The 15339-nt window shown below is 35.0% G+C and overlaps 1 protein-coding gene across 1 annotated transcript in view; it reads right to left on the bottom strand.

The window, feature by feature from the left end:
• The window catches only part of LOC113238297, a 319493-nt gene that overhangs the window by 220757 nt on the left and 83397 nt on the right, over positions 1 to 15339 (bottom strand). Inside the window, exons 2-3 of the mRNA XM_026475134.1 lie at positions 11669 to 14445; positions 9404 to 9500 (exon numbers count right to left, since the gene is read on the bottom strand). Coding sequence (XP_026330919.1) covers positions 9404 to 9500; positions 11669 to 14383 — 2812 coding nt within the window. The 5' untranslated portion in view covers positions 14384 to 14445. The remainder of the gene's footprint in view (positions 1 to 9403; positions 9501 to 11668; positions 14446 to 15339) is intronic.

The following is a 15339-nucleotide window of genomic DNA, read 5'->3' as shown; positions in this document are numbered from 1 at the left end:
AGGATTTGACGAAACATTTCCGGCTTCTCAGTCCGTTGCACTGTGAGTGAAGTGATTATGCATAGGTTGCAGAGTAAATATAGCTATTTTGTCACTTTCGCAGGAGCCTGCTACAGTTCTGTGGATGTCTTGCGGAGCTATGCCAGCAGCTATGCACACACAGCAACTTTACCTGGTTCGGCTTAAGACAACCAGTTAATAGTCATATGTATTACAAAGAAAAATTTAGAAATAACAATGTTTCGGAACACTGACGCATGTTTTGGAACGTTTTTAAAATGACGTATGAGATTTCCGTGTGGGGCGGAAAAGTAAAACTATTTATTTATTTTTATTAAACTATAACTTTTCGTGTAACTTTATTGAAATTCGATTACTTCGAAATCACAACAAGGAAGCAAATTCATAAAGTAGATACCTTTATGCTAATCCAATAAAATAACAGCGGAGAGCATTGCTGCACATAAAGTACACAAGAACGATCGACTCGTTTTCGCGGTAGTTACCACAATTCTCGGTCCAACTTCCGGAAATTACAAAGATAAACTTTGTAATTTGGTATCTACTTCATATAAACGTCATAATATGATATTTTGTAGAAATGATTCAGTATACGTTTTCACTTTGTACGAGTCAAGCGTCGGCACAAAATCTACGAAACAGGACCCACATCAGTCGTGCGGACACATCGACAGGAAGCTCTCGTCACAAGCACAACTGAGCCTTCGTTTCATGTTCAGATAAACAATTATTACTTCGATCGACATCGCTATTATCACTATAACGAAAAGAAAAACATGCTTGTTAGAGGCTTAAAAAAGAACAATGGAAGGGCCTTAAGCCTCGATTACTATCTGAACTGGTGTCGCCAAAACTCACACTATCATAATGTTAAACACTATGAAATCTTAACAATAATTGGTCGTAGTTTTCACTTTAAAAAGACGTAACTAAGTTTGGACTGTTAACGTAATTTAAACATTACCCAGTTGGCATATCGTTGAAGGGACAATACCTATAATTCATTCAATGCGCCGCCATCTTGCGGCAATAGCTGTAAGACGACGTACAATTAACGCCTATTAACGTTCTTCAACAAAAAAAAAGACGACCATATTGCAACAGTGTGAGGTTTATTTTTGTTTCTTATAACAAAAAATTGATTACGATGAACAGACAATGGAAATTATAATTTTTAATTAAAATTAAGTAGAATAAGGTTTCTATGATAATGTATGAAACACCACCATGGATAATATTATTTTATATTATAATTTATAATTAAAATTAATAAAATAAGGCTTAACGATGATAATATTTGAAACACCACCATGGATAATATTACAGGTGCGACTATCACTTTTGAACTCCAAAGTAGCAAATTAAAGTGTTTTCCAAATTTTGAGGTTCTGTGCGAGATAATGACACTACCATAATGTACAAAGCGAAAATGGTGGACCGAGCTCAAGTATGCGAAACTCCGCGTACTGTTGGCACACGCTCACTAAGTACTTCTACATGTTCTATGATTTTTGCACACGTACGTTCAACTAAAAAGTCGCTCTTCGTGTAGGAACTTTCAAGATACTTTACATTTATAAGTCTTTCGGGTATTACCCAGAACTACATAATTGATTCTAGTAAAGGTTTGTTGTTCTCACTTCAAACTCATTTGGTTTTACTCATGTGTACGTATATAGAATTATTTGTAAAATACTAACAACATCGCAGGACTATGTTACTAACATAAGCAACAACTTTTGTTCTAATAATTCATCACATTTTAGTTTCGTACAAAAAGGAAATTAAATAAATAGCTCTAAACGATGATAACTCTGTGAGGTAACAAAAGGAACGCTAGTGTAAATACCAGTCCGATCCAAAACGTAGGAGGCGGTGGTGAGGGTAGTTGGAGAGGACGTTTGCGTGTTTCAACTTATTAACTTACTCCTTAATACAGATCTAAAAAGCATCAAATGGTACAACAAAAACTTACTTTCGGTAAATTTAATATATTTTGTAAAGCTATGGAGCAATAGTTGTTGTTTACGATGTTAGTAATATAGTCCTCTGAGATTGTTACTATTTTATGAAAAACCCAGTGTAAGAAGTTGTCTTAATGATCAACAACTTATTTGGTTGAAGTAAGACGAATTTACATTGCCGCAAAACGGCAAGGAAACGAATTTTTGTTATGAAATTGTAGGGAAATTCTTGGGGCTGCGCAAAAATTCCCGGAACACACGCGACCTATTTTTGACTCTATCTAGTTTGTAATTATACAATTGATATAAAGTTCATTATGCTAAGATTACAAAAATCGCGTCCGTTTTGCAGCAATAAAAATGGAGCCTTCAGTGGCGGTTTATTTAGCTGTAATACACAGATTGATATTCACAGAAATTGAAAGTAATGTCGCTTCTACAGATGTATCATTTCCTTCACCTGAAGACATACAATACATCTGATTTATAAGAACTGTGATACTGATACTGTTTCTCTATAATATTGTTATTGTCTTATGATCAACGCCGAGGAGAAAACCATATAGTTACTCCGAAAATAACTCTAGAAAAATAATATTATTGTCTTTTCCTGTGACGAATTCACATTATTATAACTTGTTTAGTAATTAGTGTGTTTAAAAAAAATAATACTTTATTTTGTTTATCGTAACAAATGTGTATTACTTACGTCCTTATCTGCGTAGGTGTTGTTATGTAGTCTGTATTTACTTTCAATAAAATATCAAACATGATTGCCTTTGTTGATGTGTATCTCAGATTTCCCGATAAGATTACAGACCTTACTATACAATGTCATTTAAAGATATGTTCAGAACTTTCGTTTGTTTTGGTGTTTTTCTATTAAGATATACTAAAGTTTGTTTTAATTCTCATCTAATAAAACGTGAATGCAAACTTTTACGCCTGGAAAAATTTTTAAATCAAACTAAAAAATGTTAAAAAAATATTCCGTATCTCAAGAGACAACAAACTGCAATAGCGTCTTCGAATTGCAGAGGAAAAAATAGCATTTCGGTCGGTCCACCATTAAAAGTAAGTAGGTAAGTACTCTACGAAACCAAATTGATTTTAAAATACATTTTATGATTATAGCAGATTTAAAGGATAAAAGTGATGTAAACGGCATAAAATAAAAGAAATAGTGTACAAAATTTTCTTAAGTTTTTCTTTAACTCGTCTAGGAAAATTAGAACATTTCATCTAGAGCCAATCCTTGGCCTATTGTGCCCAGAAAGCTGATAACATTTCCCCTTTAGGCTAAGCTTATTCTTATGCTGATGTAGTCAGTACTCTGGTCACCGAAAGCTTCAAGGAAGTTAAATGAAAACTCCATAGGAAGTTGTTCGCGTGTGGCTCCCAAGGACCAAGGATTTCTACCGCAAAAGGTACAACGTTGATGTTGCCGCATTTGAGTCTTTTGCTGTTCTCGTCTGCTTTGGCGGCGGATCTCATTGGAGGGGGCCATAGTATCCACATAAGTCGCATTCCACAGTACCTGTCTGCTTAGTTGTTTTTGTTATGATATTAAGTGACGGGACGAACAAGTGCGCCTTATGGTAAGACCTTATGGCGGCTGAAATACGAGATGTGCAACAGTACTTTTATAGATTTTTTAAACATTCTTAAATTAACTGCCTCGGTGGCCGAACAGTTACCATGCCGAACTGCCACGCAGAGGTTCCAGGTTCGATTCCCGGGTCGGAAGAAATATTTGTATGGCCTACATTTATTTCTCTCGTGAGTTTGGGTGTAATTTATGGTTGTCCATGGCACCCGCGACACACATTTTTTTATAAAAAAAATAGATATATTGATAGAACCACATACAGTGATCCAAATAAAACTTAAACATATGGGTATTGCTTTGGACTTTCTATACTTTTATTAAAAAATGTATTTGCTACATAATATGTATACAGTACAATTCTATACAAAAGTAACTTTTATAAGATACAGGGTTTTTTACTTATGGTAGGGTTTCATTAGCAAAATAGCTATTCACTGTCTAACTTGTTTCCACCGCAAAGCAGCTATGTTCCGGATTAAAGGGATGCGAGAGCCAGCACAATCGCAGGCACAGGGGAATTAAGATCTTATGCTTCATGGTCGATCTAGTTGTCGTATAAAAGTTTTTATATTTACCGTTCCTACTAAGGCACTAATGTGGCATAATCTATTTTATTTTGTTTCATTTCAGCAATTATAGAAATAAAAGATTGGTATTTAATTAATAATATTTATTGATTTAAAAATTTTCGTGAGAAAATTATTAGGTTCAATAATGTTCTTTTATTTGCGCATATTATGATTTTGATCACACCATTAGTATAAGAAAGAAAAACACTGAACGTTATTTGATAGATTATCGTCGTTGATATATATCGTCTTTCACTCGTCTTTCTCATGATCTAAAAGATTAATTTAGAAATTTTAAATAGCAGGGGTCTGTATTTCCCGGCAATGATACAGTCGGCCGGGGCCAGGGACACAGGTTCAAGATCTGGCAAACAATATGTGTCGTATTGTACCAAACAGGACGGCCTTCTGCATTTGTGCTGGAAACGACACACCACAGAAACTCAACCGCCTCGAGCTGCTAGCGAGGCTCCAAAACAATTGGGATTATGTCCGTGGAGGCCACGTCCCAGATGTCAGTTAAATTATTATTATTATTTCTGCTATTTTAGCCCGTTTTAAAACCAGTTTTAATCACACTTACGGACTGAATTATTATTATCCATGCAAATTTCTGTATGAAAATAGAATCAAGATATATATACCAGCCCGTTTACACCAAGTACCAAGTACCAGCAAGGATACTTCTTTCATGGGTACTGCAAATAACTTAGACAGTGTTTAAGCATTTACCATCATCTTTATAGTCTGACTGTTTGTAACACTATAAAAAGTCTGTAACCCACATCAATGATTGAAAGCATGACATATCTACACAATTTAGGTATGAAGGTATTTATTTGTCTAGCCAAGAATAGATAGACTTCATTGTCTCACTACGCAGCATGCGTATTACGGTGGAAATGAGAAGAGTCATAGATGATTATGTTAATAGGCACAGCTACGCGGGGCCAAGATCTTGCATGGATATCCCTTGGCGTCAAGCCAAACTTACTTTGTTATAATTATATGAAAGTGCCACTTTGATATGCGAAATAAGAACTATTGCTCGTGTATTAGTGATATTTCAGAAAACTTAGGGCGCACTTCCATTATGTCGTATTATTTTATTTATCGTTTGACGACAGTCGCTTCTAGCCTGTTCCTATATCACGACTGTCTGTCGTGACTGAGTCGTGGACCTTTATTCTATCGTTGAACGACTGTCGTGTCTAGTTCCCACTAGATAACGGTGACGACAATATATCGGTTCACGGCAGCCGCTTTGTCGTTTACACGACACAATCGTTTGAAGCTGCGATTGTCTGTCGTCACATTTTTATCTTTATATTTATTTTTATATATTTATTTATAATTTTTTTTTAAATTATATTTATCGTCTGACGACTGTCGTCCCAGATCTTCCCATTGTCACGACAATCTGTCGTCGTAACGCCAAAAAGTTGTGAACGACAAAAAGTTTTGAACGACAATTAATCGTGTTCTATGTGTGAACAACTTCATTAAAATACACAAGCTTCGACACATTAAACTATATGATTATCTGTCGTTACGATATAATCGGAACGCACCCTTAGAAAGAAAAAAATATAAAATTAAATTGTTCGTATCTAGTTAAGAATTATTTCGAAAATCATGATGATTAGCGTTAGGCACCTTAGTGTAGTTTTTGAGTTGTAACTCAAACTGGAATTTAAATATCCTATAACAATTTAATTAGTGCTCTCTAACATATTTTAATAAGGTACCTTTACCTTTGTTACGACACAAGTGCCATAATAGATTTGATCTATCAAACAATCGCCAAAAATCACGAAAGAAATACCAATAGATCATTAGAGAGGATATACCGCAAATTTATTTTTTGTACTGCATTGTCCGCACTGTGCGGTATGTCTGTTTGTTATTTTTCATTTTTCGAACATTTGTTCAAAAGTACTTCTTTGTTAAATGTTTATATTTACAATAAGTAGCATGATAGAACTTAAACCGAACCTGTCATAAAATACATATAATAACTACACTCTAATTTATCAAAGTAAAACTTCTTAAGCATTAAAGTTAATGGAAGTTTGTGTAATTGAACATAAACAAACAGGTTTACAAACAAATACATAACAATGACACATACAAACACACAGAATGTGACCGAGACAAGGCCCATCGGTGTCGAAACATTGATCTATTTGGAGCAGATGAGGCAATCGGCCTCGATGGCAGATATGCTAGGGTCCATTCAAACTATCACACGTAGTTTTAATGGAATTTTAGTCAAGGTTAAAACTGATAAACTAAACTAATAACTTAAAATCAAAAAGCAGCTAATAGTATTAAAATATATGTGAATATAAATTCAGATGAAAACTCCGAATAATTTACCGTACAATTCTCACCATGTTTTTATACTATATATACGTGTATTTACAATTTTAAATGGTCATTTTAAGTTTAATATCATTTTAGTAGCACTAGAGGGAGCTCTATTCTATATTGGTATATATATCTTGATTCTATTTTCATTTTAGTAGCACAAGGAGTTGTGAAAGAGTTTGTCCAAGGAAGTATTGCCAACTTACTTATTTCTGTCGCCTAACAGTAAAGTGAGCATTACTGCGTTTTTGATTTTGAAGGGTAAGGGTGCTACTAATGAAATTACGCATGGGACTTGTCAAATTATGTTTCAAGGTAACGGGCGCGGTGGCAGTGCCCCAGATCTTTGCGATTTAAGGCTCTGAGTGGCACTGCAACTGTTACGGACAGCCGTGTCGCTTACTATCAGGCCCACGACTTCTTTGCCCGTCACTTGGTATCATACATACAAATACAATTTGAGTTTCACTATCTTAGTATTTGTGATTTTAATCTAAAGCAAACAAATTAAATGTTATTTATGAAGGTTGCCTATTAAACAAAATATTCGATTGTAAGTAAAGGTCTTTATTATGCTATTCAAGAATTGCATAATTGTTATTGTTCATGAATGCTCTATAGTATTTTTACGGTGGGTAGACATGAGAAATGATTTATGCTCCAAAAGCGATTAACTTGACGTGTATACGTGATGGTGTGAATTTATATGACGTTTTAATAACAATTGTGATATTAAATGTTTTCTGAGGTGCTAATTAAATGCACAAAAGTTCAGGGAAAAGGCCTAAGTGAAAATTATAATTGACATATTTAAATAATTGATACAAAAATCGAATAAACTCAAAGAAAAATTCTTTCGATCTGGCTGAACTTGAATCAGCGATATTCTTGTCTAATGCAATCTTGGGTAATCGCTCTCCTAACTGAGCTACGGAACTAGTCAACAGATCTTATGTAGAGAAATTCATGGTGTGGTTGAAACTACTCCATTAGTACTTTGACAATAATAACCTTTTTATAAAAAAAAACCGACTTCAAAAGTTTGTGGAATTACATCTGTTTGCCAAGTGTTATTGAAATCAGTTACCGAAAAGTATGCGAAACCGGTTACATTCCCTAGTTTGCCACCCTTAGAGGTGGAATATTTTCTTCAAATTTAAATGGGACCAATAACGCATACACTCATAACCCCCCGCACAAGGGGTTCCCTGCATCGCGGGTGCCATGGCACTGTGCACAGGTGTGTGTGTGTGGACACACACATAGACAACCATAAATTACAAACTATATTATTACAAGAAATAAATGTAAGCGATACAAATATTTCTTCCGGCCCGGGACCTTTGCGTGGCAGTCCAGGAAGGTAACCATTCAATCTTCAAAATCGGTTCACAACATACACACATACACACAAAAAAACGCGTAACATACACACAAAAAAAAACACGTCGAATTGAGAATAATTAAGTATATTGAATATATTTTCATTCCTCTATAGTCTCGGTCACACATTAATGATGAATGAGTCATCAATATACTATCATTTATCTTTATGCCACTTATGATAAGCTAGTCCAAAGTCCAATGCTAATATATTGTAATTTACGCCTAAGGTAACACTTACACTCTATGTTTTTGATCTAATTCTAAATATAGTCCTTTTCTTTAAAGTAACTATAGCAATCAATGAAGAAAGACAGAGAGGAGAAAAATAAGGTTTGTCCTACTCGGTTTTTTCTTACGAATCAGTTTCAGCAGTCTTTATTAATCACTTCAATTTGAAAAGGTTGCTCATTTATCATTCTGTTCGATCACGGCGGCTTGGCGAAGTGGGAAATCGCAACAAAAGTTATAGGGTCCCATCCCGGAAAGTCCCCAAGTCCGATACGAAATTGTTCGGGAAAAGGTCAACCTTTTACTTTCAATTTCAGTTTAGATGTTACAAATAGACCTTCTGTTTAACAAGGTTACGAGCAGAAGCCGTTTACTATTCAGTGTGTGCATACGATTTTGGTCTTACAAAACATACAAACCGAATGATTTGGGTTGTGAAATTGGGAAAATGCTTTTTTTGGACCAATTACTAAAATATGGTACACATAAGTACTAAGAAGTTATCATATATACCTATTTGTACCATAGTTACGCATTTCTAAACGTAAAACATCTGCAAGTGTACTATTTACTTTATAGTAGCAGCTCCTTGTGAAAGAGTTCGTCCCGGGAAGTACTGCCATCTTACCTATTTCTGCTGCCTAGCAGTAATGTGAGCATTAATGCGTTCCGGTTTAGAAGGGTAAGGGTGCTGGTGAAATTACTGACACCTGGGACTTCTCAGCTTATGTCTCAGGGTAACGGGCGCAGTGGCAGTGCCCATAAGATCTTTGCGATTTAAAACTCTGAATGGCACTGCAACTGCTATGCATAGGCGTGTCGCTTATCACCAGGCGCTCGACATGTTCGTCCCGCCACTTGATATCATAAAAAACTTTTAATTTTTATAACTTTAAGGAATTGCTGCTTCTTGCTTATTAACAACAGCACCTGTTTGTTACTCTTTATTTCTTTTTCAACCGACTTCAAAAAAAAGAGGAGGTTCTCAATTCATCTGTATGTTTTTTTTTGTATGTACGTTACGCGAGAACTCCGCCATTTGTAAACCGATATTGATGATTCTTTTTTTGTTGGAAAGAGGGTACCTCAGAAGTGGTCCCATGTAAATTTGAAGAAAATATTCCACCTCTAAGGGTGGTAAACTAGGGGATGAATGATTTTTGAGGTCGGTTTTTTAACCAGAGGTTAGGTTATCTTTTATTTGTATCATGTTATTGTTGTTTAATTGTTACTGTGTTAGAATAAATTAAATTTACCTGGATGTGGATGACCATGTGGTTGGTCGGCAGGGGGCTTCATTGAGGACAGCGCAGAGAGTGGCGTGTAGCGGGATTCATCTCGAGAACATCCCTCCTGTGCAAGAAACGTTGATAGCTTTATAGTTTTTCGATGATATTTTTTTGTACTATACTACAAGAAGAATAGTATTTTTTATGAAAAATAGTAACACAAAATGACAGTCGTCTTCAGAGTCACAAATTCATTAAAGGGGTTGATATTCAAAATTTGCTATTTACGAGGTTGAAAACTATAGTGGAATAAAAACCTTATTATTATAATATAGCTTTTGCGTGCTTGGATGACATAAATCCGTGGTAGTGACCCGTTTAGCTCTTACAGGTTGTTTCGATCTATGATATTTGAAATAAAGATTGTAAGGGTATACAAATAGTTATTTACAAAGAGCAACCCCTATAGATACTTGCTTATTCTTCTCAGGGGATGAATTGTTATTATAGTTCAAAATATAGTGATGTATGTGATTATTCTTCTGCCTTAAGAATGAGCAGTAGAATTTAATCGATATGACGATTTCAAGTGTAATTTCCTGACCTATGAAATAAAGATTAGATAATCTTGATAACTCTTTTCTTTTCATTGATCTTAGATAACTCAGATGAGTTTAAGTTTTTATCGTTCTCCTTTGTCTAATGATTTGAAATGATCATTTTTGTGTACAGGGGTGCGAATTTCTTCACTAACGAACGTTTCAATAAATAAATATTTGAAAATGTTGATTTAAAACTTCGCTACGTTTAGTTAATGTCACCCAATACGAGTGTTTAAAGCAACCATAATTGAGTTCATGGCGCAAACGATCTAATCACTATTACGGGTAAATCTGCTCCTTTACATGACACTTGTTTACTCGATCCACCCTAAACTCTTGTGTAGAAATTAAAAAAAAAAACGCTGTCTGCGATGGTACGGACAACGGTACAAAATGTGTAGTCTGACATTTTTGTTCGAAAATCGCCTCCAGTGCAACGGAACACGGTACGTCAATGCGTAGGTTGATGTGCTGGCGTGTGTACATACGAGTCATGAAACAGTTATCTAAAAGACAGATTAGCTTGATATTTTGACATCGACTCGCGTCGATTTACAAAAAATACAATATCGATTGTATGTTTCTTACACATTTATTCGATACTGTCTGATTACACATGAATATTCGAAAAAATACGATGTCGATCGTCTGTTGCTTACAAATTTACTCGTTTTATTTAAAAACACATGTGCATCATCAAACAATAATGTACATCACTACATTTTGAACTATAATAACAAATAATTAATTATTACTACGTAACTTATTTTTAATTTGCTAAAAACATATTCCAATTCAATATTTTTGTATCGAATACGTTATCCAGATCTGATTTCTACGAGTGTATTGAAATGACAGATAAACGGTCATCTTTTAATTTTGATGAATGTGAAAAAAATACCGAAAAATTTAATAGGTTTAAACTAAAGCGCTAAGGCAACGAAACGTCAACGTTGTCACTGTAAAACGATCAAGCGCAACCTCAATCTGTGATTAATTTATCGACCAAAATATTGAACCACTGTGCGTATTCAGTTTTCCGAAAGGGTTTAAACTTTGCTGTCTCCTCGTTATGTTCTCTATAAAAACATTATCTGTAACTGATGAAAAATACCAAGCAGATTACAGTTACTACTCGTTAATGTTTTGTTTGTTTTTTCTACTTTTCCTTTTAATTATTAAAAGAAAATTGAATACGTTAAGTGAAAAATGCACATTTTTAATATATTTTACAAATCGTATGTATGTAGCGTAAATTGGAACAAGTTGTTTGGAAATAAAAAGTGAGGTAATTAGAATCAATTACTTTCAGTAATTATTATTATTAATTAATAAATTCAATTAAGTTCAGAATAGGTTGATGACTAATACCACCTCAATGAGCCGTGACCATGGGACCAGTAAGTTTCATTATAGACTATTAATGAAAGCTAGACACCAAGGCTTTGCAAACCTATTTTACGAAATGTGAAATTCGGTTTACCTTAGTCTAAATGATAGCTTTTTTATTCACTTTGTAAGTTATGTGTTATGTGGAAAAGATTTAAGCGAATTTCGTTGAGAAAACAGAATTGAATTCACGTGAATGTAGAGGCGATGGCTTTCTCTTTACCAAAACCAGTTTAATGTTCTTTCTTTAAGGTGATATTTTATGCCAGCGTTTAAACGAAATAGCAAAAGTAATTCTTACCTTTTCACAGTTAGCTGTTGCGGTTGTTTGGGTGTGACTTGTAGAGGAGATACGGTACTGCATTCCGGACACAGTGCAGAAACCCTCGTGATGATGTGTTGAGTATACACCAGTTATTGTAACGTCTGTATCTTGGTTCACGATTACTTCCACTTTCTGTTTTCTATCAGTCATCGACGTCTCCTCGCATTCTCTTTTTGCATCCTCGTTTTTTACTTCCGACTTAACGCCGGAACCAGCCCCGTTTTTTGACTTCTGAGTAAAAGACTCATCGCTACAAGAATCGGAGGTAGTGTCGTCCTTACTAGACTTTGGTGAACGCTTCTCATAACTAGCGGCTAATATTGCTGTGGCGTTCAGGCTGGCCATACGCTTTTGGACTACCATGTCTTTCAAGTCCATCACAACTTCGTTTCTATTGCGTTTCTTTTTCACCGGCACTCCGACCGTTTTTTTCATTTTTGCTGGTGGTTTAGAATCTGAATCAGATTTATTAGAAGAATGCAATTTCGTAGTGTTCTTCTTTTTCTCAGCAGTCGCAGATTTCTTTTTAGATTCCATTTCACTATCCTCACTGGAAGAAGTACACGATTTAGGATCCCAGTATTTACCAGCACTTCTTATACCAGGTACCCCTCGTAGTGATCTCTGCGGTGGATTGTCATCAGAACTTTCAGAACTTTCATCTTTTTTATCTTTTCTGTGCTCATATTCCGATTCTGAGGTACTGTCTTGTTTCTCAATTTCTTTAGGCTTGCTGTCTTTACCTTTAGTTGTAGTGTGAGCCTTGGAGGTACTTGGAATTGGTTGTCTATCAACAGTTTTCATCAAACCCAATTCCATATGAGTTCTGCTTTCATTCTCATACAAGCAATGAACTTTTGCCATTGCATTTAAAGAAGCCATTCTATGTTTTTTCGGTCCACTCCACATAGACAGAAGTTTAAGCCGCCTCTTGCTAGGTTTTTCACTTCCAAATATTTTCATTTCATCCTTCAAATCTACAAGAGAATCTTTAGATAGTTCTTTTAATTCTTTCGAAGTCCATTTCTTTGCACTATCAGTTATTCGCTTATATTTTTTGTTTTTCGTTTTCTTACTTTTAGGAGTATCTGATTCGGAAGACTCTTTGGTGTCGTTGTCATCATTAGACTCATTAACGCTTTCATCTGAAGAACTATAGTGGAAAGTTTTCGTGTTGAGAGCAAATTTAGATGTGTCAAGTTCCTCATCCGACATACTACTTTTTTTCTGTTGCTTAGCCTGTTTAGCCTTAGTTGAAACTTTCTTAACATTTGCGCATTTTTCGCTTTTATTTTGATTTTGCTCTTGATCAGAAAACTTGATTGGACTGAAGGGTTTTCCAGTTACACTAGATTTTCTTGCGACCATTTTATAAGACTTACTAACGATGGGTTTTGGTTTTTCTTCTTCTTTGTCACCTGCGCTCGTGTTATCTTCATTAGGACAACTATTTTGATTTTCATTACCCTTTTGGAGCTCCTCTGTGCGTTTATTGGCTTTCAGCTGTTTGACCACTTCTTCAATTGGTCTATGTGGAGAATATTTTTTCTTTTCTGGGTCTTTTTTGTCAATAACGGTACCTTTCACTCTTGCAATAGGCCTAACTCTGCCGATGTTTTTGTTAATTGGATTACGGAAATCAGATAGAATGCTTTTGGGGGAATCGACTTTTTCAGTAAACGTGTAGACATCAATATCAGGTCCCTGAGATACGAGATTGTTTGTATTTTTTTTATCTTCATTGTTCCCATCATTTTTAGTCTCGCCTTTAAAAGATAAAAACCTCTCTGACATGCTTAAATTACCCTTTGATGTTTTTAGGCATTTTACATCTATGTCTACCGTCCTCGGATGTCGACTTGATGTAAAAAATTTTGGGGGCCTTTCGTGTTCAGTTTTTGTTGTTTCAGGTGGAGTTGTTGCTGGTGGATTAGATGAATTGTTGTTCGTTGGCTTAATTTCATCAATTATCTTAACTTCTAACTGCTCCTTAAGTTTACTGTCATCTTTAAGGGCAGAATCTTTCTTTATGTCTTCTTTTTTATCAGCTGATTCCTCTTTACCAGTTTTGTTATCGGTAGTATTTTTTGCATCCATCTTTTCAGCGTTATTTTCAACTTCCTGCACAGTTTGTTTCTTTTGAGTTAGTCCTTTTTTGTTTTGATTTGTATTGGTTTTCTTGACAATCGTTTTAGCTTTAGAGAATTTAGCTGGTACTTTCCTTGCAGCATCTACATTAATTTTGTACTTTACATCATCTCCGTCCATGTTTCCTTTTTTCTTGGTTGCTGCTTTTGGTTTCTTGGACGATTTCAGAATTTTCTTAGGGCCAACTTTTTTAGTAGTACTTTCTGGTGGACTTTTAGCCGTGTCTTTCTTTTCTTTAGGATCTTTTTTAGGCTTTTTTGTTGGCGAGTTACTACGAGAACCACTTTTAGACTGTCCACTCTTAGCACTGTCCAGTGAGGTTTCGTGTCTATCTCCAGTTGAAACATCGTCATCTTTTTTGATTGATTCATCTTTAGTAGAATTTTTCTTAGTAGTTTTTACGAGAGATTTTTTAATTAAAGTCTTGACTTTTTTCGGAGAAACTGCTTTTCTTTTAGCTTGTTTTCCAGCGGAGCCCGATTTCAATGTTGTCTTATTTAAAGCCCCTTTTTTAGGTAATGGTTTTGTAGCTTGTGACCGCATTGTCCGATGTGGTCAGTTGAATTTTTCCCTCATTGATGGATCGATACTAGGGCGTTCACATCCTGCAACAAACAAAAAAAACAATCATTTGCACCGTTGACTATAGCTCAAATAAAAAAATAAAAATTTAATATCAGCCCGGTGCAACCCATTTTTAAAAGAACTACCAAAGCGCAGCCGTCGCAGTAGATCAAACCTTTTGTAGTGTGATTTGCCCCCTGACAGATGGCCGTTATTGTTACGCTCGGTTTTCTTCGCAGTAACATAACGGAAATCTTGATAGTTATGAAATGAGGACGAGTGCCATCATTCATTATTGGTTTTCTTTTGTTTGTTTATTAAAATATGTTGTCTTAAAGGAACTTAAACAATAATTGACCAACAAGACAGCGAGATATTCTATATTATGGGTGATTACAATATTATCTTGGACTTATACAGTTTCAGTAATATCATAATGCCATTTACATTAACAAAAAATTGCAAAGAAAAATCAACGAACTGTCAAAAAACAAAAGACGAACAAAGGATATAAATTCAAATCAAACATCTGCCGCAGCATGTGCATTAAAGCTTCGATACGATGTTATTTCTTGTACGTTCTTTTGAAAAAAGGCCCGAAACTAACCGAATTTTGTACCTGCCGACACGTGCCTTCGTCTTAATGATTTTATAACGATAAACGATGATATGGCATATGTTTAATATGACTTAAAAGTTGATATTTTATATATTTTTTATAAATAGGTTTAGTTTTTTTATTGACGTGGCGTCCTTGTCTTCTGTCAAAATCTGTAGAAGTTTTTTAAAGACAATATGCCATTAAATCACTACAATGTATTTACAATCGCAATAGATTTTAGGTTCAGGTCAAAGTGAGTATGAGGCAACATCTAGCCTCAGGTCATGCTCAGGTCTCATATAAAAAGCAAGGACGTAACTTAATCATTAATATA

Source organism: Hyposmocoma kahamanoa, unplaced genomic scaffold (assembly GCF_003589595.1).
Source record: "Hyposmocoma kahamanoa isolate Upper Pololo Valley unplaced genomic scaffold, ASM358959v1 95, whole genome shotgun sequence".
NCBI lineage: Eukaryota > Metazoa > Arthropoda > Insecta > Lepidoptera > Cosmopterigidae > Hyposmocoma > Hyposmocoma kahamanoa.
This window is presented reverse-complemented; position numbering and strand designations above follow the sequence as displayed.